This window comes from Sturnira hondurensis, unplaced genomic scaffold, assembly GCF_014824575.4.
Source record: "Sturnira hondurensis isolate 20B ecotype Veracruz unplaced genomic scaffold, ASM1482457v3 Scaffold0004136, whole genome shotgun sequence".
NCBI classification, from domain to species: Eukaryota; Metazoa; Chordata; class Mammalia; order Chiroptera; family Phyllostomidae; genus Sturnira; species Sturnira hondurensis.
This window is the reverse complement of record NW_028076767.1, coordinates 19,306,312-19,333,847: the sequence shown is the minus strand read 5'-3', so window position 1 is coordinate 19,333,847 and position 27,536 is coordinate 19,306,312. Positions and strand designations below refer to the sequence as shown.

Genomic DNA, 27,536 nt, shown 5'->3' with positions numbered 1-27,536 from the left:
GGCATCCTCGGCTCACCCCACCCCGCAGCTAGCTTGCCCGCGGCCACGCCCCTCACCCTTAGCCACACTCCCAGATAGCCCCGCCCCCAGAGGCTCCACCCCCAGCGGCCGGGGGTAGGTTGGCTGCGGGCCCAGCCGGGCCCCCGGTGCCCTCTGTCCTGGGCGTTTCGCTGGACCGGGCCGGGCACTGCAGGGCAGGGCGAACGCGGCGGTCCGGGGGCTCCTAGGCGAAGATGGCGTCAGGCAGGCGCGCCCCGCGTACCGGGCTGCTGGAGCTGCGCACCGGGGCGGGCTCGGGGGCCGGCAGCGAGCGGTGGCAGAGGGTTCTGCTTAGTCTGGCGGAGGACACGCTGACCGTGAGCCCCGCCGACGGCGAGGCCGGCCTGGAGCCGGGCGCCCAGCGGGAGCCGGACCCCGCGCAGCTCAACGGCGCCGCGGAGCCGGGCGCGGCGCCCCCGCAGCTGCCTGAGGCGCTGCTGCTCCAGCGGCGCCGGGTGACTGTGCGCAAGGCCGACACTGGCGGGCTGGGCATCAGCATCAAAGGTGGGCGAGGGGGCACCAAGGGCGCATGGGTCTCAGGGGCTGGCAGCGTACCAAGGACATGGAATTGGAGGACTTCTGTCCGGGGGTAAGGGGGTTTGAGGGAGCGGAGGCAACCGAGGGCATCTGGAGCACCAAGGTCGGAGAGTTTCGAGAGTCCGAGGTCTCAGTGGAAAAGCAAGAGGTGTGGAGGGGGTTGGGGACGCACCAAGGACACGTGGGTGGGAGTTCTGTGTGGAAGCACAGAGATCAGAGAGAGGTTATCTCTCAGGGGTCGTATGGATATGAAGGACTAGAGGGGCCTCCAGAAGAGCAAAGGGTGGAGGAAAGGGATTGAGGCCTGGGAGGTCACTAGGGCAGGGAGGGGGAAGTCCGGAGGCTAGGGGTAAGGCCTGAGTTCAAAGTAGGGGAGTGCATGGAAATGAGGCACCGCCTGGGCTTACAGACAGGGGGCTAGAAAGGACATAGAAGTCTGAGGACCCAGGAATGCTGTGTACCTAGGCAAAGAGCTGTTTGAGTTTCTCGATCCGACCATCTCCACTTTGAACAGAATTGAGAGGGGTGAACGTAATTGTTATTTGTCTCTGTGAGCTCTCAGCTGCCAATACAGCTTTTTTAGGGTGCAACTAGTCTGTATTTGAGGATCAATTGTGTGAACTCAAGTCACTTCTCATCTTTGGACCTCAATTTCCAAAGGCTTATGATAGAGTTGTGATGTTTCTATGAGGAAAGGAGTCTAAAGCACTCACCCTGCCAGCACATAGTAGGTGCCTGGTTAGCTATTGCTGTTAGGTAAGAGGGAAAATGGAGTCCAGGAGTGATTTCCAAAACAACTAGATGTAGTGCTTAAAATCCCTGCACACCCCAGGTATTGGGTTCACAATTCCTGTCCCAGTTACTTCTCATGGGCTCAGCTCCCAGCTGTGTGTTTGCTGTCTGCCTTGGAAAAGGGTGTCAGCCTTTGTATCATCCTGGATGTGCACTGTCCCATTGTCCTGGTGCCAGCTTTGTTCCTGTGCTTTTAGACCTTTTGGCCTGGGCGAGGGGGTGGGTATGGTGGTGTGTGCTAAGTGCTGTGCTCAGTACTCTAGGCTCATAGTCCACTTCATCCAGGCAACAAGTAGTAAAAAATAGGGAGCATAATTATTGTTTTGCAGGTGCAGAAACTGAGACTCAGAAAAGAAACGATTTTCCCAGGATCACACAGTCGATGAGTGGCAAAGCTGGGATTTGAATCTTAATTATCAGGCTGCTAGATAGTGCCCTGGGGAGTTGATCTTTTCTGTAGAAGGGCAAATCCCTATGTAGCCAACCTAAGGGGTATAAAGGAGAAAAATGGGGAATCCAGGGATTGGGGACCAGCCTTACCCCCAAACTCCAGCATAGGATAGGGCAACAGATCAATCCAGATATTGCACACTTAATGTTGTCTAAGCAGGAACTTACAGTTAATACAGGGTTCCATTTTGCAGATAGACAAAAAAATTTAGAAAGGAGCAGAGACTTTCCAAAGTCACATAAAGCTACACCCTAGCCCCATACTTCCAGGTGGGGGTGAACTTCCTTTTAGGAGGCATGGGGGGTGGGGGAGAAGTACCAGGTTCATTCAAGTCCTTGTATATGTAGATTGGGCTGCTGTTGCCACGATGACCTCCCCTCTGGGGTCCAGCCCAGCCCAGGCAGCCAGGAATGATCATAGTTTCACATTGAACTGAAGTCCCCAGTTTCAGGCAGAGCAGGGCAGATATAAATAGAAACCCCTTCCTTTCCTAGGCCTCAAGCTCTGTGCAGTACAATAAGCAAACTGTTGGGCCCGAGTGGGGGTCTGGAGAGACTTTCAATCCTGCATCTGCCGCTGATTTGTTTTGTAACCTTGGAATAATGACCACCCTCTCTGGGCCACTAGTTCCCCATCTTCAGTATTTTGGAGATGGACCACTATGTGATATCTGAAGGTCCTACTTTCAGTCTGCCATAGGGTCAACAGTTTTGGTCCTGAAGCTGGGAGACCTAGGTTCAAATACATACTGGCTTTGCCACTTACCAGCTGGATGACCTTGGACAAGGGGCTTCTCTCCACATTTCTCTCCACCCTTCAATTTTTCCTGATAGGAAACTGAGCAGGTGTATGTGATTGGGGTGTTGTGAAGATGCTATGAAACATCATTGACAGCATTTAGCACAGTTTGGCACTTGGTACATGGCACTAATGTGAACTGTTATTTCTTATTTTAGATGGATATTCAAGAGTTTGGCAATAAAGCAATTCAGTAAAATGCATTAGCTTTTTGTTGTTGTTGTTGTTGTTTTTTCATCAGAGATGTGATTCACATAGGCCTTTGAAATCTCTAGACTTTATGGCCTTGGCTTCCAGCCTGGATCCTGAATTGTGAAACTTGAAACCATGGCAATAGCTAATTTTATCATAATGCCAAATTATGGGATATCAATGGGTTTCCCTCACTGTGGGAAAATTGCTTAAAATGCAAAATATTCAAGAGAAATTTACTGAAGCATCTTATAAGTTAGTCAAACACTAGTGAACACCCAAAGCATTGGACCAAAAGGTCCAGTGACCAAATTATAATATTAAGAATTTAGAAAATGACTTGTTCCCAGTGAGAAAACATCCACATGTGTTAATCCTGCTGTAGCTGCAGAACCTGTGAAGATGAACCCACTGGGGCTGGCTGGGGGAGAAGAGGAAAGTTTGTTCCAGATGGAACTGTCTGGGGGATCATAAGGATTTCTATACGTGGAAAGGGAAGAATAAATCACCTGTTGAAAGATCGCATATTTTTTTCTAGGTCTAAAGAAAGAACAAGGCATATATAATGGACTCCAACTCTTGGAAGAGATCAAAAAAGGAATTTTCAGGCAATTTCTTGTATAATCTAGCCATTCAAATGTGCATATAATCATTTCAGTCTTTATAAATAAAAGGTTTTTTTAGCCTTCAAAAAGAAAATGACTTATTAATACTATTAATGTCTTAAACTTCTAAAATTCCTTTTTTATTTTTTTAAATGGTTGTTCAGACTCATAAGATTCTTTGCTGAAATTCTCTTTACCCTCCCATCTATGCTTTCCCAGACTGGCTTGGGCACATCAAAAGGCCTTCAGAAATAATTTTGCCTTGACATGACTCCCAAATGTTGGAGTGTCTACTTCAGTTTTATCCTCTTTCTATGCCTGTGCAGGAGGCCGGGAGAACAAGATGCCTATTCTCATTTCCAAGATCTTCAAGGGCCTGGCAGCTGACCAGACAGAGGCCCTCTTTGTGGGAGATGCTATCCTGTCCGTGAATGGGGAAGACCTTTCCTCCGCCACCCACGATGAGGCGGTGCAGGTTCTGAAGAAGACAGGCAAAGAGGTGGTACTGGAGGGTAAGCACTGGGGAACCTAGGGTGTTTTAGTTGTTCCCTACCGCTCAGGCCTCAGGCAGTGGGGACTGGGAGTGAGCAAAGTTGAAAACAGAAACAGAACTTGGGGACCTGCTTTGAGATAGCAGGGGTGGGGGTGGGAGGGTCAGCCTGCAGCCAGCCAGACCTGGGTTTCATTCCCTCTGTTCTACTCCCTACCTTTGTGGTGAGTGAGTGACTTGAGCAAAGAGAGAGGAAAAGACTAGAGAGAATGGGACCACTCAGATTCTTTCCTGAGGAACCAAAAGAGCTCTTAAGTTCAGGTTCTTCTGGTACTCAGGGGTCCTAAAACCCTGAGACCCATCCTCATTTGGGAGAGGACTTGGCCTTTATGTAGCAGAATATCAAATCCAGTAAGGATCAAAGAGGAGGTTTATTTTTGTTTTTGTGTTTTTGGTTTTTGGGGGGGTGGGAGAACCTTGGAGGTTTCTCTCTACTATCCCTTCCCTGTGTGGTCTTGGGTGAGACCTTTGCCTTCTCTGGGCCTCAGTTTCCTCACTGGTTGTTGCAGACCTTTTGCTGTGGTTGTTGCATATCTGCCTTCCGCCATCTGTCTCAGGAGGTTTCTGCTTTGCTCAGCCCTTTCTTCAAACTCCACGCTGCCAGTTCCGGAAGTTGTGGGGGCCAGAGGAATGTGTCTGGCTCCTGGCCCAGAACAGGCACAGGGAGTGGTGGGGGTGATGGCGAATGCCATGCTGGGCTGAGCCCCAGGCCGATACTGACAGGTTACCTTTGTTTCCCCATGAGGGTTGGTTAAGAGGCCACAGGAGCAAATAGCCTCTGGGTCTCTGGGTGATCTTGTGGCCCAGGCCTCAGTTCTCTCTCAGTCTTGTTTTATTTTTACATTTTAGTTGTATCTATTTAAATGCTACTGGTGTACTTTTTAGTTATAATAATAATTATTATTTACTGGTACACTTTTAATTTATTTGTTTATATTTTACCGGTGAACTTTCTTATTTTTGTTTATTTTAAAGATTTTATTTATTTATTTATTTTTAGAGAGGGGAAGGAAGGGAGAAAGGGAGGGAGAAAGGGAGGGAGAGAAACATCAACATGTGGTTGCCTCTTGCACGCCCCCAACTGGGGACCTGGCCCACAAGTCAGGCATGTGCCCCGACTGGGAATCAATTGGCGACATTTTGGTTTACAGGCCAGCATTCAATCTACTGAGCCACACCAGGCAAGACATACTGGTGCACTTTAAATATATACAATGTATATTTTTAAAAAGCCAACTCTGCAGTATTGGTCCCTAAAGGCTTAAGTACATCAATCATATTTTAACAGCAGTGTTCAATAACAAAACCACACATAAATGATATGGATGTAAGAGACTTTTCCTCCCTGATGCCTCATTACTTTGATATTTATAGCCGATAATGCAGTTCAGAACAATTGAAATTCATCAAAATGTCATATTTTGGTTGACTTGAAAAGCTTTTTTAGTTTCTGCTATTTGAAAGTTTGCTCCATAGATGGCAACACTTAAAAAAAGATTTTATTTATTTATTTTTAGAGAGGAAGGAAGAGAGGGAGAAAGAGGGAGAGAAACATCAGTGTGTGGTTGCCTCTTACGTGCTCTCTACTGGGGACCTGGCCCACAAGCCAGGCATGTGCCCTGACTGGGAATCAAACCGGCGACCCTTTGGTTCACAGGCTGGCACTCAATTCACTGAGCCACACCAGCCATGTTACAAAATTTTTACTGTAGACACATTTCTAATACACACTGAGGTCCCCCTTAGACCCTCAGCTCCTCATCTTTAGGTTGAAAATATCTCTAGGTTCTCAGTGTGGATCATTCTGGGAAGGTAGCATATCTGTTAGACACTTGAAGCATCTCCTGGTTTGGGAGCTAATACCCAGACCTTCCATCTAACTCATTCATTCCATCCCCTCCTAAGACAAGAAACATTTGTGGATACCTACTGTGTATCTGGTGTGCAGAACAAGAGTCAGAAGCGAAACTAGACCCAGGTCCTCTCCTGAAGTAACTCATTACATGGTGGGAGAGATAAAACACAAACACTGACTCCTCTACAGAAACTATTTAAAAATCAGTTTCTAAAAACCTGTCTGCTCTCTGGTGAATCTCTGGCCTTGGGTGAGACCCTTGCCTTCTCTTGGCCTCAGTTTTCATATCAGCTGGGGTTAGACTGGAACAGAGATGACCAATAGCTTTCATTTTGAGTTTCAGCTTCTGTGGTGGAACTGGGAGTTCCACATTTAGAAAGATTGGGAGCTCTTGTCTGGACTCAGCAGAAAGGAACTGGAGTTGATTAGCAAGGTCTACCATGAATATAGCAGGGAAGAGAGGTAACATGTGTACCATCCCAGGACTGGGGGTTGCTAATGCTTTTGCTCTCTGAGACTTTTCATAGGGCAAGAACTTTTCTTGGTAAACCCTACCCCAGGTCTCCAGCTGAGGCTGGACCTCTCTCTTGCCCAGGATAGGATTTGACACATGGTAGGCATTCTAGAAATGTTAGTAACTCACCTCTTGTTTCATTGCATTTACATAGAATTGGTAGTATTTCCTCCTTAAGTGTTTAGTAGCATTCTCTAAGGAAGCTAGCCACCTTTATTTATTTATTTTTTAGTTAACAAAAACATTTTTAATTGAGTTTAGAGAGGCAGAGAGGAAGGGTGGGAAGGGAGAAGGTGAAAGAGAGAGAGAAACATCAACTTTTGTTGCACTTATCTGTGCATTCATTGATTGAATCTTGTATGTGCCCTGACCAGTGATCTAATCAGCAATCCTGGTGCATCTGGGTGATGCTCTAACCAACTGAACTACCTGGCCAGGGCAATTTTTATTGATTTTAGAAAAAGAGAAACTGATTTGTTGTTCCACTTATTTATGCATTTCTTGTATGTGCCCTGGCTGGGGATGGAACCTGCAACCTTGGCATGTGGGGACGACGCTATAACCAACTGCGCCACCCAGCCAGGGCCCATTGGTTGATTTTTTATAAAGCTTTCTTTCTTTCTTTCTTTCTTTCTTTCTTTCTTTCTCTCTCTCTCTCTCCCTCTCTCTCTCTCTCTCTCTCTCTCTCTCTCTCTCTTTCTCTTTCTCTTTCTTTCTTTCTTTCAATTGATCTCAGAAAGAGAGGGCAGGGAGAAGGAGAGAAACATTGTTCCACTTGTTTCCATCATTGGTTGCTTCTTGTATGTGCCCGAGTAGGGGATTGAACCTGCAACCTTGGTGTATCCAGACAATGCTGTAACCAACTGAGCAACCTGGCCAAGGCTGGTTTTTATGTCCTTAATAGGGGGATTTAGAGGATCTATTTTTTTCAATACTATAATAACTTTATTTTTAAATTTTTTAGTTTTACCTCTTCCACTTAATTTATTGTAGTTTCTTCCATTACTGCTTATCCCCCTTATCCTTCTCTCTCCCCTGCAATCAACATACTGTTGTCCGTGTTCATGAATCCTTTTTCTATTTTTTTCTTGAAGGAGTTTTGATAGTTTATGTCTTTCAAAGAATTTATCTGTTTCATTCAAACTTTCAGATTTATTGACATAAAGTCATTTATCATTCCTCCCTTTTAGACAAATTCTCGCATCTGGTTTCTTTCTCTCCCCTCCCTTCCTACCTGCTCTCTCTATTCAGTGGTTTTGAGGGCGCTGTCAGTCTCATAGCTGAGCAAACCCACCAGGTCACCAACATGTCACAGGTACTGAGACAGGATCTGCCCAGGGACTGGAATAAGAAGTGGTCACTTCTGTCTGGGCAGTCAGAGAAGACTTCCTGGAGGAGAGGAAGCTAGCACTTTATGAACAATAAGCAGATGTGTATATGGGGCGGAGGAAGGACATTACAGGCAGGAGAGGTGTGGGAACAAAACCATAGAGGGGTGAAGTGACTTCACTTACCTGGGGACTTGCCTGGGAAGTAATTCAGCTTTACCTGAGCCTCTGCTGTGAGGAAGGGAGTGGAAAGAGGAGGCTGACCAGACTGACGGATCCCGCAGGGCCTTGAATGCCAGGCTAAAGGAATTGGACTTTCTCTGGAGGGAAAGGAAGAACCGTTAAAAGTTTCTCAGCAGGGGCTGGCACAGTCAGCTCTGAACTTTAGCAGCATCAGTCTGGTTTGGAGGGAGGCACCGATAGATGCAGAAGGCGATGGATGAGGAGACTGGAGTCATGAACAGGAGGGAGATGGTTTGATCTAAGCAGGTGTGGGTAAGAGGAAGAATCTGGAAGTTGTGGCTTTGTTGATTTTTCCCAGCTTTTTCATAGATGAAGTCTTTTTTGAACTGCTTTTCTGGGCCCAACAGGCTTATGGAAGGAGGTAACTTCACCGAAGGCAGCAAAGTGATGAGGGTGGGGGTGGGTACTGGGGTCAAGAATCTTTTAATTATTTAAAAGATCAATCTTTTAATTGTGTGGGTTGTCTGAGAAGCCTGAGGATGGGAGGGAGCTAAGATCCTGAGTTGTGGCTGATCCTTGAGATTCGGAGGAGTCTGTGGAGAAGCTAAGGGCTGGGCAGTGGCCTGAGTCTGGAGCCAGTGCTCTTGGGAGCCTGTCTGGGCCTAAGTTCTCTGCTAGAGCCTAGTCACTGGCCACATTGTTTAGAACTTCTCTGCCTCCATCCCACTCAGAAGGCTGCCTCCAAGGCGCCTGTCCTTTGGATGAGAACTTGGCAGGGCAGCTGGGCATCTTTCCTGAGGCCTGGGTCTTAAAGGGTACAGAGTTCCTGGACAATGTCCTAGGAGAACAAAAGTCATGGCAAACTCTGGGTGCCAACCAGGTATCTACTTCTCTGGCCTAAGTCACGGGCCCAAGCTGGGCATCAGCAACCCCAGTCTGCCTCCTGGACCTTTTTCTGGGACGTCAGTGGTTTGCACAAATGTCTGAGCCTGTTCTCAATCACAGGGATGTATTTGTGACCAGAGTCTGAGCCCAAGCTGGCAGCCAACACATCTCCTTCTGCTGCTTAGAGAGGCCCATCGTGTGCACAGAACTGGAGCCAGAGCTAGCGGGGCCCTTGAAGACCAGGCCTGCGGGAAAAGGGGAGATGGCCAAATGCCCCCCCCCCCAATGTAGCTGGTGAGATGGGCAACACTGAGCCTGTGATACATTAAAAAAATAATACTGAAGGACAGTAAAAATTAATAAAATTAATTTTGGTACTTTGTACAAGAGGAAAGTACATCCCCCCTGACTTTAAAAAGATACAGGAGTAGAGTTAATGTGTACATAAAAGGCACATACAGTAATAGGAACTGCTGTGATCCCTGTGTTACAGACAGTCACCAAGCTTTGCTGAGAATAAATAACTTTATTCAAGTCATACAACCAATAAATTGGTGAACTCAGAATTCAAACCAAGGCCTATCTGGCTGCAGAGGCCAGTGTTGCCTCAGCCTTGAATAATACCTACCTTTTATGGTTATTTGCAAGATTAAAAAATAATATGTGGAGCCCTGGCAGGTGCGGCTCAGCAGATTGAGCACTGGACTTCAAAGCAGAGGGTCACCAGTTCAATTCCCAGTCAGGGCACATGCCTGGGTTGCAGGCCTGGTTCCTGGTGGGGGGCACATGAGAGGCAAGTACACATTAATGTTTCTCTCCCTTTCTTTCTCCCTCCCTTCCCTGCTCTCTAAAAATAAATAACTAAGGCCCTGGCTTGTGTGACTCGGTGGATTGAATGCCAGCCTGCGAATCAAAGGGTTGCCAGTTCGACTCCCAGTTAGGGCACATGCCTGTGTTGCGGGCCAGGTCCCCAGCTGGGGCATGCAAAAGGCAATCACACACTGCTGCTTCTCTCCCTTTCTTTCTCCTTCCCCTCCCCTCTCTCTAGAGATAACGAAATAAAATCTTAAAAATAATAAAAATAAATAAATAAATAAGTAAATAAAAATAAAATTAATCATAATTAAATAAAATATTAAAATATAATATGTGGAGAATTTGAGATCCTGATGTCTAGCATGTGTTGTCAGTTTGGCTCAAATAAACATTAAAAAAATTTTTTTTAAGATTTTGTTTAGCCCTGGCTGGTGTAGCTCAGTGGATTGAACATGGGCCTGTGAACCAGGGGATCGTGGTTCAATTCCCAGTCAGGGCGCATGCCTGGGGTGCAGGCCAGTTCCCAGCAGGGAATACATGAGAGGCAACCATACATTGATATATATATATTTTTAATATTTTATTTATTTCTCTTTAGAGGGGAAGGGAAGGAGAGAGGAAGGAAACATCAATGTATGGTTGCTTCTCGTGCATCCCCTGCAGGGAACTGACCCCTGCTGGAAACTGGCCTGCAACCCAAGCATGTGCCCTGACTGGGAATCGAACTGCGATCGTCTGGTTCGCAGGCCCGTGCTCAATCCACTGAGCTACACCAGCCAGGGCTACATTGATATTTTTTAAAAAAGATTTTGTTTATTTACCTTTAGAGGGGAAGGGAAGGAGAGAGGGAGAGAAACGTCAATGTATGGTTGCCTCTCGTGTGTCCCCTGCTGGGAACTGGCCTGCAAACCAGGCATGCGCCCTGACTGGGAATGGAACCACGATCCTTTGGTTTGCAGGCCCGAGCTCAATCCACTGAGCTACACTAGCCAGGGATCAAATAAACTCTCTTAAAATTAAGAAATATACATGTAAGGTGCATGTAATATGTTGAGGCCAGTGCCCACTGTAAACACTTAGTTATTTGTTTTATTTGCTTTCGATAAGGATGAGACAATGCGTTTGAAGTGCATAGCACAATGTCTTCCACGTGGTAAGCATTCAATAAAAGTCAGCCTTTATTATCGTCATATCAGTATCAGCAGTTGTTTTCTTCAGTAAACTCAGGGGCCTTTGAGGGCGGGAAATCACATGCAGTTTGTCTCACGGCCCCAGGCCTGGCCCTGAGCCCAGCGCATGTTAGCTCTTGGTGCGTGTTTGGGGAATGATCACTAGTGTACATCTCTGACCTTTTCCACTCTGTCTTTAACCTTGTCAGTTGCAGTTTACTTTCCTAAATGTTTAAGATGCAGCCAAAGGCTCAAGCTGGCCATGATTGACTCCTGAGACTTTCTGTCATGAGTTCTTGTAACTCCAAGTCCAGGCTCCTGCCAGACTTCTCCCCTGAGAGATGGACGCTGCCAGGTGCCCTGCCCAAATTTGGCTCAGTGCATCACCACCATCAGAAGCGGGATGTTATTAATGGCTGAATCTAATTTGAGGTCACCCGAGTCAACTTTGCCAAGTGATGCAATGCTCCTGAGGTGCCTGTGGGACTCTTGTCCTAGGACCAGAGTCATGAATGTAGCTCCCGTTCAGTACCCCCATGACTGCAAGAACCTGTTGTAATCATAGTTTTCAAGGGAACATAATTTGCCTGTACACACACACACACACACACAGCTATGGGCCATGTGACTCCCCACAGACAAACTTTGGCTTAATGCAGCCTTGGCCTGTTCCCTGGATCTTGATTAAAATTCTTGTAGGGCTCTGGAGGGGGTTCTGGCCTTAATTAGCTGTGTGAGCTTGGCTTCTGCGAGTGACAAAGGAAATAATAATGATAATATGATTATTATAGTGATGGTAGTGTCTGCTGTTCATAAAATATCTATAATGTGCTAGGCACTGTGTGAGGTGCCTTCCATATGCTATCTCTGATTCCTCAAAACCACCCTGTGAATTAGGTTATTAATCCCATTGTACATATGAGAACAATGAAACTCAGAGAGGTGAAGCTACTTGTCCACAGCCACACAGCAACAGAAATGGAATTTGAGCTCAGATCTGTCAGATGCAAAAACCCATGTTCTTAAATGTTTATACTGTACTGCAAGTCATTTAACCCATTTGAGACTCTGTTTATTCAATTTACTCAACTGTCAAATAAGGACACAGATCCATTTCACTGAAATGGTGCAATTAGTTGAAGATGTGTTTGTGAGGGTTGAGCTCGGTGCTTGGGTACATAGTAGGTGCTCAATGAATGCTTCTTTCCAAGATCCTAGAACCTTTTGCTTCTAGAAGGGTTGATGAGGGCCTCATTCCTGAATGCTGGCTTAGATGACTTGGAATGTGGTGGTATATATGCATTTTTAAAAACTAGATTAAAAACATGTAAAAAGTAATATATGCTTATTAAAAAAAACCAGGAGAGTATAAAGCAATCATCTTTTCATAGGGGTAGCCACTGTTGATATTTTCACATTCTTCTAAAAAGTTTCCACATTTTTTTCTTTTGTTTTAAAGATTTTATTTATTATTTTCAGAGAGGGGAAAGGGCGGGGAAAGAGAGAGGGAAACATCAATGTGCTAGAGAAACATCGATTGGTTGCATCTCATCCTCCCCCTACCAGGGACCTGGCCCACAACCCAGGCATATGCCCTAAGTGGGAATCAATCAAACCAGCAATCTTTTGGTTAGCAGGCTGGTGCTCAATCCACTGAGTCACACTAGCCAGCACTCCACATTTTTTAATTTAATTTAATTTACTTTTATTTTTAGAGGGAGGGAGAAAAAGAGGGACAGAAACATTGACTGAGAGAGATACATTGATAGGTTGCTTCTTGGATGCCCCAACTGGGGACCTGGCCCACAACCTAGGCATGTTTCCTGACTGGGAATCGAACTGGCAACCTTTTGGTTCACAGGCTGGCACTCAATCCACTGAACTGCACCAGTCAGGGCTCCACATTTGTTTTTATTATTTAACAAGTTGAGGACATATTTCCAACTCAGTACACATAGGGAGAGAGTCATCGATTTGTTGTTCCACTTAATACATTCACTGATTGATTCTTATATGTGCCTTGACAGGGGATCAAACCCATAACCTTGGTGTATCAGGATGGAGCTCTAACCAACTGAGCTACTCAGCCAGGGCTCATTATTTTTAATGATTGTATAACATCCCATTATTGAGATTTGTACATTAACTTCACAGGTATTTATTGAGGCCTGTCTGTGGCAGGGCTCAGTGTAGGCACTGGTGACATAGCCATGAACAAGACTAAGTCAGGAAGCTTATAGCTTGTATTTAGCAGCCCTTACCCACGGACTTCCTACTTGTTCCTAGCCCCTTGAACCAAAGCAATGGTGCTGTGACCTCTGTGCACCTATGAGCATTAATCTGAAGCCGGGCTCCTTCAAGGGGTATTGTTAGTTCAAAGAGTTTATGTGCCTTTAGGATCTTAGGTGGTGCCCCCCATGCTGTATGAGGGTGTGGTGAGGTGAGATTTTTTTTGCTCCAGAGTATGGCAACCTAGACTCTGTTGATCAGTCCTACTGAAGGGCCTGCCAGGGTCTCGGACTATTTATAGTCCAGCCTAGCTAGACCAGCAGGACTTTAAAGGTCATTCCTTCCAGAGCCTGTTGGAATTCCACGTCCACTCTGTACCATCCTGGGTGGCAGGGTGGACAGCCTGGATTTGAATTGTTATAGTATCTTACTCAGAGAGCTGGTATATCAGTGCTCATTATGTAGGCAAAGAAATTGAGGCTCAGAGGGACCCCCTTGGGACCTGCCAAGACCAGAGAGCAAGTGACAGGGCCTGGAGTGAAATCTTTGTCACCACCTCATTTATCTATCCCCTTATGCTGTTGCACTGAGAACAGCCACAGAAATAATAACCACACTACTACTTATCGAAGACCTATTTTATGCCAGGTGGGGCAAAGTGCCTTTCAGGGACAAAATCTCAATATCCTGGGCAGTAGATATATTTTGCTCCTATTATAAAGATGAGAAAATAGAGGCTCGAAGAAAGTCAAGTCACTTGTCCAAGGTCACAGAGCAAGGAACTTAAGCCCAAGCTTGCCTCACTTGAGCTTAATGCTACATGGTCTCTCCAAGCTGAGAAGCCCCAGGCCTGTCAATATTCATTCATTTAACAGATTTTTTAAATTTACTGATTATCTTGTAGATGCCAGGTACTATTCCAGATGCTGGGGATACCCTACTAAACAAGAAGACAGGTCCCTGCTGTCACGGAACTGCCATTTTGGTTGGACAAGAAAGGCTATAGATTAGTAAACAGACGGATAGATCATGTCATTTCAGGCAGGGGCTAGTAGGTGATCACCCACTGAACAGACAATGAACAGCTTGAGCTTAGAGGACAGTCTTCAGCCAAGACTCAAAGCCAAGATACTCAGTCAGAAACTGGGAAATTTATTGAGCACTGGGATAGGTACTGGGGATATTGCATTGATCCAAAAGTGATATATTCTCCTTTCTTTGCAACACATATGTTCCCTCCCAATTGTCCTGGGCCAGGCCAATGGTCCTGCCTTTTGTTTTTAGTGGAACCTATTCCTGGGTCCTGGCTTGTCTCCTTGGCAGAGCCGGGAATCGGGGCCTCTGGAACGGGCAGTGTTTGTGTCTGTCTCAGCTTCCCCGAGGAGGAAGGGCCCACGTGTCGCTACTTTATCAGGCTCCTGGGCCAGGATCTTGACTGGGGAGGGTGTGGTTACCAAATGGGTCTATCCATGGTGTCTCAAGAATGCTGGCCACAGGGCCACGGTTGTGCCCTCAGCTTTTCAGTCCACTGCCTCTGGGCAGCCCTGCCCTTCTTGGTAGGGTGACTCAGGTAAAAACCAGAGCAGAGAGGAGGCCCCAGAACTGGGCTATTTATGGTCACTCTCCGGGGCCCCAAGGACCTCACCCCCGCTCTGGGACAGGCTGATTAGTCTGTGAAATCCAAGCCCTGTTTTGGGCACCAGCTGGTGTGCTGTCTGTCCATTTATAGTTCTGGGACAGCCTGGGTGCACAGGGGCTCTAGCAGTTTTTCTGGCTTAGAAGTTGCCAAATGCTCATTTGTGGGACACATAGCATAGGAGATCCCTGCTGCATTCTGGGGACACAGATGAGTCAGATGAAGTCCCCACCCTCACAGTGCTCCCAGTTTGGTGGAGGACGCAGATCCTCACACAGAGGGGACTGGGCTCTAGGAGACTGCACATTGACGGCTTTGGTGGATCCAGCGTGGGTGTCTGGGAAGGCCTCCTAGAGGGGTGATGTATGAGCTGTGCTGGGGCCTCCTGGGCCGTAGCCCCTTCTTCCTCCTGCTGAATGAACCTGTTCTATGCTGGCATTCCTTTCTCTGGTTACAGAAACTGACTCTGGGTTTGAATCGAATCCAGTTTCCTCCCATTTTGGTGAGAGGCAACCCCAACACACAAAATAACAACAACAGAGTTCTGAGAAGTGTGGGGAGGAGTGGCTGAGGGGGGACACTGATGTGTCCCACCTCTATCATTGAGACGTAATCCAACATTCAGTCTTGGGGTAAGCCATTGCTATAATGTTGAGGATGAGTCATGTGTAGTCCTAGTTCACCAAAACTTTGGGTCTAGGCTTAGTTCTCTCACAATTACCTTAGTTCTCTCACAATAACCTGCTCTTATTTTCAACATAACTTTTCTCTTCCAACCCCCAGACATTTCTACTTCCCTCTCACTTTCACCCCCGTTTGCCTTGGTTCCTGTCTGAGCCTCCCAGGACAGTCTCCTGGGACAGAAATAGCTTTACTTTTTTTTTTTCCCCAGGGAGCTTGGCCAAGAACTGCTTTCTCACCCCATCCTGGCTTGTCTGTTCACAGTCAGAGCATACTGGTTGGGTCTTGACAGCAGACCTCAAATGTGTAGCAAGCCAGATGGCAGAGGGGCGAGGAAGGGAGCCTGCCCAAGGGCTAGCAGGGATAGGCACCTTTCAGTAGGGCAGCATAGGGGACAGCCTGGCTGGGGGAAGAGAGACTAGTGCTTGGGCGAGTCTTTTAACCACCTTGGTATACAGATTGTCTTCCTGGTAGCTCATTTTAGAGGTGAGGACATTGCTGCTCGTGAGAACTGGGAATAGTCCAGATGCCAGGGCACATGTGGCAGACACTATTGGTTGCCTGTCTACCAACTATTTCCCCTTCCTCTTTGCTAAGAGAAGCCTGATTTTATTGGGTAGGAATGTGCACAGTCCCAGAGGCTGAACTGTGATTGGTCTAAGTCATGATTATTCCCTCTTGGCAATGATTGTGTTAGAAGTGGTCCTGCAGCCCATAGGGGCCACTAAAGCTTCATGGAGATATTTTCCTCTCTGATAAGAAGGAGGTATTAGGCGACAACACTTTTTCTTTTTTAATTTTTATTTATTTATTTTTAGAGAGAGGGGAAGGAAGGGAAAGAGAGAGGGAGAGAAACATTGATGTGTGAGAGATACATCCATCAGTTGTCTCTCGCACACCCCCAGCTGGGGACCCGACCTGCAACCCAGGCATGTGCCCTGACTGGGAACTGAACCAGTGACCCTTTGGTTCACAGGCTGGCATTCAATCCACTGAGCTACACCAGCCAGGACTACAACCCTCTCTCTATCTGTCTCCTCCCTTCCTACTTTGGGTTTTGTCGACTGTCTTGAGCTGTGGCAGCTATTTTGTGGTCATGAGGGGAGGGCCAAGAGAATGGTGGAGAGGCTTACCCCAAATCTGGTGTCACTGAGCCACTGAACCCATCCTGAAATCAACTTCCTCTAGACTTACTATTATGTGATATCATAAATATCTTTATTGCTTAAGGCATTATTGTCATATATTCTATTATTTGCAGCCAGACTTAGCTAATTTATATAGCAAGAGTGACTAAAATGTTTGATTACCAATCAGCTTCAACTGATTGGTATGATAATGGCTGCTGTAGAACACTATGAGTGATTCATGATGTATTCCAAGAGCAAGGGGTAAAGAAGTGGCAGTGCAAGTCTTTTTATCATCTTGACACAGAGTCCTACCTAGGTCCAGTCCAATACCTGGAACATAGCAGGTGCTCACCACCCTGCCTCCCCACTTGTCTCCGAATTCTTCTTCCCACCAAGATCTTCTCAGCTCAACCCTGTCATCATGTTACCTTTCACTTTCAGCTGCCAGTGTTAGTGAGATCTTCCTTTTCTAGAAAAGCATGGCGTCCAGGCCCCAATCAAGACTTTTTTGATTGCAAATATTAGAACTTTTGTTGACATGGCAGGCTGACTTTTTAAAAGATGTGTATCAGAAAATGGAACATTAGCAGGTGCCTGGCCAGGCATTCCAGACACTGCTCCTCAACTTGCATCTCCACTGATGTTCTCTCCACAACCAGCTTTCCCCTCCTCTTTGTCCCCACAGCAGGAGGTGGTTGATCTCCATAGCAATTTTGCTCAAGACACCAGTCTAGAATGTCTCCCAGTCTCAACTTGGGAAGCCAAGTGTGGGTCAGGTGTTCACCCCTGGACCAGCTGGCATAGACAGGCAAGAGGCACCATGTATCATAACGTGACTTATGGGTCAGTGGGGCAGAGAAGTAAATCTGGACTGCTGTTCTAGAACTGTACTGCATAATGTGGGCACCATTAGCTCCATCTGACTGCTTGAATTTAATTTTAAAGTAGTTAAAATTAAATAGAAAGTGTCCTGGCTGGTGTGGCTGAGTAGATTGAGTGGCCTGCAAACCAAAGGGTTGCCAGTTCAATTCTCAGTCAGGGCACATGCCTGGATTACAATAGTGGATGCTCAAGAGGCAACCATACATTGATGTTTCTCTCTCTCTCTTTCTCCCTCCCTCCCCCTCTCTCTAAACCCATCTGTATTCCAGCCACCTCAGCCCCTGCCAAGGAGTCAGAGGGGGAAAGAAAGAGTATGCCTCTTTCTTTAATAGACAGAACTTGATTGTCTCACATATCCCTTTTGTTCTGATCCTCTTGGCCAGACTTGTTCACATGAGCACTTACATAGCTGCAATAGAGCCTGAAAAATGAAGTCTTAAGCTGGGAGACTATCACTATATTGGAGGACAATTAGGACTATCTCATTCAACTCCTCCTTTTTGCAGATGAGAAGACTGAAGAGATAAAGGCAGACAATGGGACAGTGGCAGCGCAGTCACATCTCCTGACTCACATCTCGGTGCACTTTTACTGCCTTGCTGCAGCTGTTTTCTGTTACCTTTAAGCAGCCACCCCAAATGTACAAACACTTCTACTTACTTGGTTAGAGAATAGTCACATGGTCACATCTAGCTGCAAAGGAGGCTGGGAAATGTAGTTTTGTAGGTGGTTTTGTGTCTACAATCCAGAGGAAAAATGAGAGAATGGATGTTGGAACGCATCTAGTATTTTCTACCATAAAGTCAGACTTTAGCCTAGAGGAGGATAGTGACATTAGACATAGATTAAACTCTTAATGAATTAGTGAAAATTGTGGTGTGTGCTTCCTGAGAGCCCATGTCACAGTGGTAACTGCTGACCTGTCCCCTGACCAGTCAAGTACATGAAGGAGGTCTCACCACATTTCAAGAACTCTGCCAGCGGGACCTCGGTTGGCTGGGACTCACCTCCTGCCTCACCCCTTCAGCGGCAGCCTTCCTCCCCTGGCCCCCCACCCCGAGACCTCAACGATACCAAACACTTGTCCTTGAAGATGGCGTATGTCTCGAGGAGGTGTACCCCCAGTGACCCGGAGCCCAGGTAAGCTTTGTGTGGGGAGCACCTCAGACAAACAAGCTCTGATGTTGCTATGTGGTGGGGCCAAAGGAAAGATACAATGCTTGAACATGGTAGGTGCTGAAGAAAAGTTTGTTAAATGGGTACAAGAGTGAAGTTATGTGGCTGAGGGTGTGCTTTGCTTTTCTCTTCCTCTGGGCAGTTCATATCCGAGGAGGAATTTGGTCTGTGGAGAACCCTGAATTCTCTTCCAACTTTGCTGAGGTTCTGAGCTGTCTCTGGTAGCATTTGTGTTAGGGCCGTGGAAGGTTATCATCCTTCACACCTGAGCAGCCCTTAAAAGTTCATTGATGATATGATTGAAACCAGCCAACATTATTGTGTTTACCACACGTAACTTTATTTAACTCTCACAGCGACCCTATGAGCAAAGTCCTATTATTTTACCCCATTTATTAGATGAGGACAAAGAGAGGAAGTAAACTACCCAAGGTTAATCTCACAACCAGGAAGGGATGGAACTGGCCTCTCTCCAGGTAGCCCTCTCTGCTTTAGAAGCTGCAGATGCCTGAGTGATGGGGGTGGTTGAGTGGAGTCCATGTTGATCAATGGGGTGTGCAGTATTAGGGGTGGTGTATGCATGGCATAAAAGCTGTGGGTCCTAGTTGCATCCAAGGTTCAATGTCTGTCAATACCCAACATTGGCCTGGAGGGCCAGTTAGTGTTCAGCATCCAAATCTCCTGGCCCTACTTGATGATCTAGCCCTACTCTGCCCCATGAGGCAATTCACGGGTCACTTACAGGAGTTCCACCAAAGGGGCCTTTTGTATTGAATGAAGGTGATGTGGTATTAGTCCTTCCTGAAACTCCTAGAACCTTAGGTTAATCATGATTTCCAGCCTGATCTTGGACATCATCTGAAGCATGTGTGTACATATATTCCTTTCTTTTTTAAAAAAGACCTCTTTATTGATTTGAGAGAGAGAGAGAGAGAAAGAAACATTGATTTGTTGTTCCACTTATTTTATGCATTCATTGGTTGCCTCTTGTATGTGCCCTGAAGGGGAATGAACTCACAACCTTGGTGTAACAGGATGATGCTGTAACCAACTAAGCTACCTGGCCAGGGCTGTTCGTGTATTTTTATATGTGTGCACATGTAGATGGCATGTAAATGCAAATTTTTGTGTGTATGTGTGAGCATTTGCAAGGGTATTGGCATAGATTTGTGCATATGTGTTTGTGTGTTTATGTTAATATTTATGCATGTATATACATGTGCTTGGCCATAGAAATATATCTGTAACTACATGTGTAACTTGAATATAACTGGGGTTCCATATCAGTTTAATATCTCAGTCAAAGGAACACAATATGGGAACTAAAATATAATGAAAAACATTTCACTTTTACTTAGGGTTACATTGGGCTGCAATGTAGCAGAAACCCCAGTAAGTAATGGCTCAAATAAATGAGAAGTTTATTTTCCCACATATTAAAAAAGTTCAGGAGGCAACTGTTTATTTAGGCTACTCTCACTGCTCAAGAATGCCCTCAAGGAATCAGGCTTCCAGCTTTTTCCTCTGCAATGCATTTAAAAAAATTTTTTTGAGAGTATATTTATTAAAGCTGGGGTCAGTGAGATAAAGGAAGGGCTTGGGGTAGAGAAACAACAGGAGGGAGCCTAAGCAGTGCTCTGCTTTGCCTCTCCAGAAATATTATAGGAAAGAAGTGAGCCATGCTGGGCTGCGTGAATTCACTGAGAAGTATGCTGTGAACAAAAAATTCACTCATAACAGCAGAAGTGAGCCGAGGCAGGGCTGCTGTGAGCTCACTGAAAAGTCGGAGAAAAGGGAGACTTGGAGACAGGTTGAAGGGATAAGCCCAGGAGGAGCCGCTGCTGCCTGTCCTCTTGTTGCAAGTCTCATGGGGATCTTTAGAGTTTAAGAGAGAAAAGTAGAGATGTGTGCCTGAGCGGGAAGGAAGGCGTGGGTGTGCTCCAGGGAAAGCCTGCTCCTGTGCCACCTTTATTGTGTATTTTCTACTCCAAAGCAGGACGGTGGCTGCACCTCCAAGCATGTGTCCACATTCCTGACAGGATGAGCGCAAAAGGGAAGGGAATTTTTGTCCCGTAATTTTGTTCTATTGTTGCATACCAAACCTTCCTAAATTTTAGTGTCTTAGAAGATAATGGTTCATCCTTTCTCACAACCCTGTCTGGTTCAGCTGTCCAGTTCTTCTGCTCTACGTGGTGTCCGCTGGGGCTAGAGGTCCAAGCTGGCTGCTCTACTCACCTGTCTGCTGCCTTAGCTGGGATGGCTGGAGCAGCTAGGGGCCGGCTGGGTCTTCCTCTTTCTCTATGGTCTTTCCAGGGGGCTGGCTTGTTTTTCTTCTCAGGGTGGTTGGACTCGGGGTAGTTGGATTTCATGGTGGCTTGGAAATGTGCCAAAGTATCACTTCTGGCACATTTTATTGGTCAAACTAAGTCACAAAGCCAAGGAGAGGAGAAGTGGACCATGTATGCAGGAAGAGATAGATTTGGTGAGGGCCAGTTTTGGAGACTAACTGCCACATGTAGGAAAGCATTGCCTTTCATTCAGAACTGGGTCGTGTGGCCAGCCCTGGTTGCAATGGAGTCTGGGAATGAAAGTATTTTGCTTTGTAGCTGTGCAGTAGAGGAAAACAAAGGCGAATGGGGTTGGAGTGGGTGTTGCCTGAGCCATCATCCTGTTTCGGCCCCACCTCATCTGTTACAGAAAGACCAAAGGGGGGTTGATATTTAAAGTCTCACAAAACATTTAAAGATCTTCTCCCTGCCACTGTGCCCCCAGTACCTCCCTAGGAGCCTTCCCCAACACTTGCCTGTATGGCCTTTTTTCTTCCTCCTTTCCCCCTGCTCCATTACTCTAGCTTTTTTATGTAGACCAACTTGGTCTATCAAGCCTCTTTGGTTTCTGTATTTTTTTTCCCTCTAATTAGTGCATTACTTTGGTTCTGTTCCACAAAGGAGAACCTGGGAGCTGGCTCAGCAAGGCAATCCTTCTCCTTAGAAACCAGGGAAAAAAAGGCAAGATAATAAATCTTCGCACAGCAATAACTTGGCCCCGTTACATGTGTTTGAGTGTGTGTGTGTACCTACGTGTCTGTATATCTCCTAATCTCTTGTCCCCATACCCTGTAAGGCCCCAACAACTGTGGCTGGGTTCCTAGTAGTGAGTATCCCTCTGATTCTCTCATGGACACCACTGTGGTTTGTTTTGATTTGCGATAGATGGGGTTTCTTGGGCCAGATCTCCACTGCTCAGCAGCAACAGTGGACAGATGCTCCCCTCTACCTCCCTTGTGCCTGCAGGTATCTGGAGATCTGTTCAGCAGATGGTCAAGACACCCTCTTCCTGAGGGCCACGGATGAGGCTAGTGCAAGGTCATGGGCAACTGCCATCCAAGTCCAGATCAGTGCTCTAATGCCCTGGGTCAAGGACGAGCTGCAGGCACTGCTGGCAGCTACCAGCACAGCTGGGAGCCAGGACATCAAGCATATCGGCTGGCTGACTGAGCAGGTGCCTGCTGGGCTGGGGACCTATTTTTCCCTCTCTTTCCCTCCCCTGGAGCTGACTCTATTCCCATTGTCTCTGTACCCTGGCCCTCTGACCTCCCCCTTCCCTGCCCCTTTACTTCTGCCCTGTCCCCTGCAGCTGCCCAGTGGGGGTACAGCACCCACCTTGGCCCTGCTGACTGAAAAGGAGCTGCTCCTCTACTGCTGTCTCCCCCAGACCCGTGAGGCCCTGAGCCAGCCAGCCCGGACTGCCCCACTCATCACCACCAGGTACCCACAGATAGGCAGGAGTGTGTGTCTTGTCCGGAGCTTGAGGGGATGATGCTTTAATGGGCTTTAGAAGCTGGAGACTTCAGCCCCATTTTGCCCTGAGTTATCCCCTGGAGGTCTGAAGCTATCTCTACCCTGCCTGGGCCTTGGTTTCCTCATCTGTAAAACAGGGGCTTGAAACAAAAGGACATGAAGTCCTACCAGTCACTCATTCATTGACACTTATTCGGCCCAACCTTGGGCTGAATGGTTTGGAAGATAGGGAGCTGACTCCATAGTCTCTGCCCTCAGGGAACACCAGGTCTGGTGAGGGACACTGACCTAGGAACAGCCCTTACAATGCAGAAGCAGGAACCACTTAACTCTACGAGGCCTGTGGGGGAAAGCTTCAAGCAGGTGACATTTGAGATGAACTTTGACAGATGCGTAGAAGTTTCTTATTGAAGAAAGGGTGGAAGAGCACCTCACAGAGCAAGAACAACATAGTCAAAGGTACAGAAGCATAAGGGCCATGGTGTGTTCACGAAGTGATGAGTGTGCTATAACCAGCATGTAGAACTACACAGGAAATGGAGAGAGATGAGACAGGGAGTTGGCAGGGCTCGATTTTGCAGATCCTCTGTTGCCTAGTTGAGAAATGTTAGCTTTATCTTAAGAGTTGTGGCAGAGTTGAAGAGTTTTAGCCTGGGAGTGATGACTGAGGTTGTTTTCAAAGAATCCCTGTGGCTGCCAGGTGGGAAATGCACCTGAGGGGTGGGATGGAAGCTGGGCAGCTTCTGCAGAGAGACTGTGGAGGTGGGGAGAGGCAGCAGATGGAGAAGAAAGGCCGCATTTGCATTGAAAAACACTTGGGTGGTAAAATTAGCCCAGCTTAGCACTTGCCAGATGGGAGGGTGAGTGAGGTGTTCAGATGAATGGAGGCTAGGAACTTGTGTCTGGGCAGGCAGTGGGGCTGGGGGTGAGAGTACAAAGGGAGAGGGTTGGAGCAAAATGCTAAGTTGAGTCCACAGTGTGGGGGGGATGGATAGGGAGCTTGAATAGGAAGTTTGGGGACTTGCAGGTCTGGAGCTCAGGGCCGGAAAGTGGGGGGCCAGGTATCACCATCGGCTCCAAGGGGAAACTGAAGCCAAAAGAGAGAGAGGAGTATAGAATGAGGAGCTAAGAGAGCTATGATTCAGAACTCTGAGGTCTGTTGCCCAGAGAGGGTCAGTGAGTTGCCCAAAATTACACAGCAAGTAGGAGTCAAGCAGAGTCTGGGCCCTTGTCACCCATGTCTCCTCACCCTGGGCTATGCCGTGGCCCATGTATCAGAAGCCTGCTGCCTACTAGGGATAAGTAGGTCATGGATTGCAGACTTGATCAAGTGACTCATTAATTTTGGCTACAAATGTTTATTGCATACCTACTATGTGACAGGCATTGTTTTAGTTGCTGGGAATATCGTGATGAACAAATCAGATAAAAATTTGTACCCTAGATGATGTTCTAGTGAGAAAGACAATAAAAAGCCAAGTATAATTTCTGGTACCATGATGAAAAGCAAGGCTAGTGAGTGGTAGGAGGACTGTGTTATACAGGGAGGTCAGGGAGGGCTTCTCAGAGGAGATGACATTTGAGCAAAGTCTGAAGGAAGTGAGGGAGTAAGCAATGCAGATAATCAGGGAAGCGTGTGTGAGGTATAGGGAACAGCATGTGTAAAGGTGCTGAGGCAGGAGTGTGCTGGTGTGTTTGAAGACACTGGTGCAGCTGGAGCTGTGGGAGTGAGGGGGAGTGTGGCAGGAAATGGTCTCCTATAAGTCAATCAGTGCTGGTCTGGAAAGTCCTGTCCCCTTATCAGGTGGTGAAGGAGTCACAGGGTCCCTTCCCAAAACTTGCCCTTGGCCAAGAACTATTTCCCTACTGCCTGAGGCCTCCTACTTAGCCCTTTGCCCTCCCCATTCCCTGCCCCAGGCTGGTACACTCAGGCCCTTCCAAGGGTTCGGTGCCCTATGATGCAGAGCTCTCCTTTGCCCTGCGCACGGGCACACGCCATGGTGTGGACACTCACCTGTTCAGCGTGGAGTCACCACAGGAGCTGGCTGCCTGGACCCGCCAGCTAGTGGATGGCTGTCACCGGGCTGCGGAGGGTGTGCAGGAGGTGTCTACAGGTGGGTTGGTGGGTGTGGGAGTGCCTCTCTGGTAGTGAGTCTTGTATCCCTAGAGACACTCAAGCTTCCATCTTGAGGATGCTTTAGGAGGGAGAGAGAATGTAGGATTTGGGGTCTCCGAGGGCCCTTTGTTTTGGGTGTGTAGCTGCCCTGGTAGGTAGAGAGACTCTTTTCCTTGGGGTTTTTCTTGCCCTGACTTTGTGATTCCACTGATGAGAATTTGGGAGATGGCCTTTGGAGTAGGGCTTCTAGAATGAAGCGTGGGATACCTGCTTAAATTTGAATCTCAGATAAACATCAATTTTTTTAGTATAAATATGTTCAAATTACCCATTATTTATCTGGAATTCACATTTAACTGGGTAATTCTATGAGTTTCTAAGGTCTCCAAGGGTGATGTGGATGAATCTGCTGATGCCTTTATAGGGAGTGGGCCTCCTGTCCCCCTTTCCACCTTTGGTGTTGCTGGAAGTGGGACTAGGAGTGGGGTGTAATTTTTCTGTGGGCCCACCTTTCTTATTTTAGGGTGGGGGTGACTCACTGCCAAGTGGGTGTACAGATGGCATGACAGACAGTGAGCCTCCCCTCCCTGGTGGTATTCAAGCCCCACTTTTGGAGCTGTCAGTTGGGGTTTGAAGTGGGGCTTATGTCTCTGAGGGCCAGCTGTGCCTATTCCATGTGCCCTCCCCATGGCCACGTGCCCTCTCTGCAGCCTGCACATGGAATGGCCGTCCCTGCAGCCTCTCCGTGCACATTGACAAGGGCTTCACACTGTGGGCAGCTGAGCCGGGTGCTGCCCAAGCTGTGCTGCTCCGACAGCCCTTCGAGAAGCTGCAGATGTCCTCAGACGATGGTGCCAGTCTCCTATTCCTGGACTTCGGGAGTGCCGAAGGAGAGATTGTGAGTGGCAGGGGAGGGGACTATGTTCTCCTGGATGCCAGGCTAGATAGAGCTCCTGACCCTTCTCTCCATCCATCCTGCAGCAGCTGGACCTGCATTCGTGCCCCAAAACCATGGTCTTCATCATCCACTCCTTCCTCTCGGCTAAAGTCACCCGCCTGGGGCTCTTGGCTTAGAGGTCGCCAGATGCATTAGCCCCAAAGAAGGGGTGTCCACTCCATGGCCTGACCTGGCCCTCCACCGACTGTCTGCTCACTACTGGGCTGAGCGAAGGGAGAGGAAAGGAACAAGAATACAGAGAGACCCAGCCCCTGAGGAGGCTGGGATAGTCTTGGGGACTGGGACCCAGATTCAGGACACAGTGGATCCTGCCTGTGATGGGGTAGTCTCCCTGCTGCCCCTGCCCCTGTCTCCCCACCAGTGCCTTTTGCAGAGAGATATTTTGTGTACACAGAAGCCATTCCAAGCCTGGGACCTGCCCCTGTGGGAATCCTGACCCAGCCAACAACTGCCAACCCTCCTATAGGCCCCCAAGCCACCTGCAGAGACCCCATCTGAAGGAAGAGTTCCCTGGGGTCTGAGGCAAGAGAAAGAGGAGGAGCCTTGCTGTTGTTCATTTCTACCCTCAGCTCCATCACCTTGGGGCATGTGGCTTTCCCCTTCATTCTCTCTTTCTTCCATATTCTTGGCTAAATAAAGGGCCTGCGAGCACATAGGCAGTATGGCCTAGTGTCTGTGTTTTGTGCCTTGGCCTTTGGGTCCTGTGGTGGAGCAGACCGGAGACTGGGGCCCCTTTTCTGGGAGAAAAGCAGGCCTTTAACCATAGGGCCAGAAAGTGTACTGGTTATCTATTATTGCATAAGAAATTACCCCAAAGCTTAACAGTTTAAAACAACAAACATTTATTTATCTTTCAAGTCCTGCGGACTAGGACCTGGAGGAGGGCTAAGCTGAGGGTGTAGATCGTGGGGTTACAGTCAAGATGTCAGCTGGGGCTCTTCTCATCTAAAAGCTCGACTGGGGCTGGAGGATCTGTTTCCACTATTGCTCACTCATTGCTGTTGGCTGGAGGCCCCAGCTCCTCACCAGCTGGACCTAACCATAGGGCTGCTTGAGCATGCTCATGACAAGGCAGCTGGCTTCCACCAGAGTGGGGGACATGGAAGAGAGGGCCAAGGGGACTCCACCATGCCTTTTATGAGCTAGTCTTGGATGTCACATCCCATCACTTCTGCTTTATCCTGTTCATTAGGAGTGAGTCATTAAGCTCAGCCTACAGTCAAGAGGAGGGGAGTTTATTTCCATCTCTTGAAGAAAAAGAATGTCAATGACATTATGGACCTATTTTAAAACCATCATAGATAATCTTAGGCCCCTTTCCTCCAGAAGGGAGGATACTTGGAGTTGCTTAGTGGAACATTCTCTGGAAGTTGTACCGTGTTGGCTGGAAGTGGGTTTGCCATGTTTGCAACAACCTGTTTGCTTGCATTGTGCAGTAAACCACAGTGACAACAGTATTGGTAGCGCACATTTACACAGTGCCTGCTCTCAGCCAGATACCGTATGTGTGTTGCCTCCCTGGATCCTCACCACACATCTTTATGGTAGGCACAATGCTCTCCATCTCACAACTAAGAAAACTGGGACTCAGAGGGGGAGAGTGACTTGCCCAAAGTTTCACAACTAAAAAGTCTGAGCTTGAATTTTCAAAGCAGGTCTTTCTGACTGTAAGCCCTTGTTCACCTTAGAGACTTTCTGGCCCTGCACTGCCCATCAGAAATATAATGTGAGCCTCACATGTAATTGTAAATTTTCTAGTAGCCATGTTAAAAAAAGTAAAAAAAAAGATGAGAATAATTTTAATAGTATATTTGATTATTTAGTTTAACCCAATAGATCTAAAATATTATCACTTCAACACATAATATAAGAATTTATCAATGAAGTGTTTTACATTCTTTTTCTTCTATTAAGTCTTTGACATTTGGTGTATATCTTACACTCACACACATCTCTATTTCGATGCCAAATTTTCAAAGGAAATACTTGATTTGCATTTACATTCCATAAAATTTGCAGTTTAAAAAAGTAGATTCACATACCTAACTTGTTTTAAACATACCAAAGTTTTCCAGTAGCTAAAATTTAGTGTCAATTTTTATGTTGAATTTAATTTAAATTCAGTTTCTCATTCATACTAGCTGTATATCAAGTGCTCAGTAGCCACATGTGGCTAGAGGGTATTTTACAATATTAGGCTAAGTGGTTCTGATC

At 47.1% G+C, this 27,536-nt stretch overlaps 1 protein-coding gene and 1 non-coding gene across 2 annotated transcripts; both read left to right on the top strand.

The window, feature by feature from the left end:
• Positions 1 to 111: 111 nt before the first annotated feature.
• Positions 112 to 25,984, top strand: SNTA1 (syntrophin alpha 1). The gene is made up of 8 exons (XM_037043879.1): positions 112 to 543; positions 3,741 to 3,926; positions 18,208 to 18,412; positions 21,742 to 21,949; positions 22,085 to 22,215; positions 24,166 to 24,362; positions 25,075 to 25,262; positions 25,346 to 25,984. The coding sequence occupies exons 1-8, from the start codon at positions 234 to 236 to the stop codon at positions 25,436 to 25,438; spliced, it is 1,518 nt and encodes a 505-aa protein (XP_036899774.1). The 5' UTR covers positions 112 to 233; the 3' UTR covers positions 25,439 to 25,984.
• Positions 3,154 to 3,278, top strand: LOC118986029 (small nucleolar RNA SNORD22). The gene has a single exon (XR_005066266.1). It is a non-coding gene; the product is annotated as a small nucleolar RNA SNORD22 (small nucleolar RNA).
• Positions 25,985 to 27,536: the final 1,552 nt, after the last annotated feature.

What these genes read in the sequence shown, in the direction of transcription:
- SNTA1 (XM_037043879.1), top strand. Translation starts at nt 234, where the DNA reads ATGGCGTCAGGCAGGCGCGCCCCGCGTACCGGGCTGCTGGAGCTGCGC. An exon ending in CAAAGAGGTGGTACTGGAGG is followed by an intron (nt 3,927 to 18,207) that starts GTAAGCACTGGG and finishes TCCCCTGACCAG; the next exon opens with TCAAGTACATGAAGGAGGTC. An exon ending in CCCAGTGACCCGGAGCCCAG is followed by an intron (nt 18,413 to 21,741) that starts GTAAGCTTTGTG and finishes TTGTGCCTGCAG; the next exon opens with GTATCTGGAGATCTGTTCAG.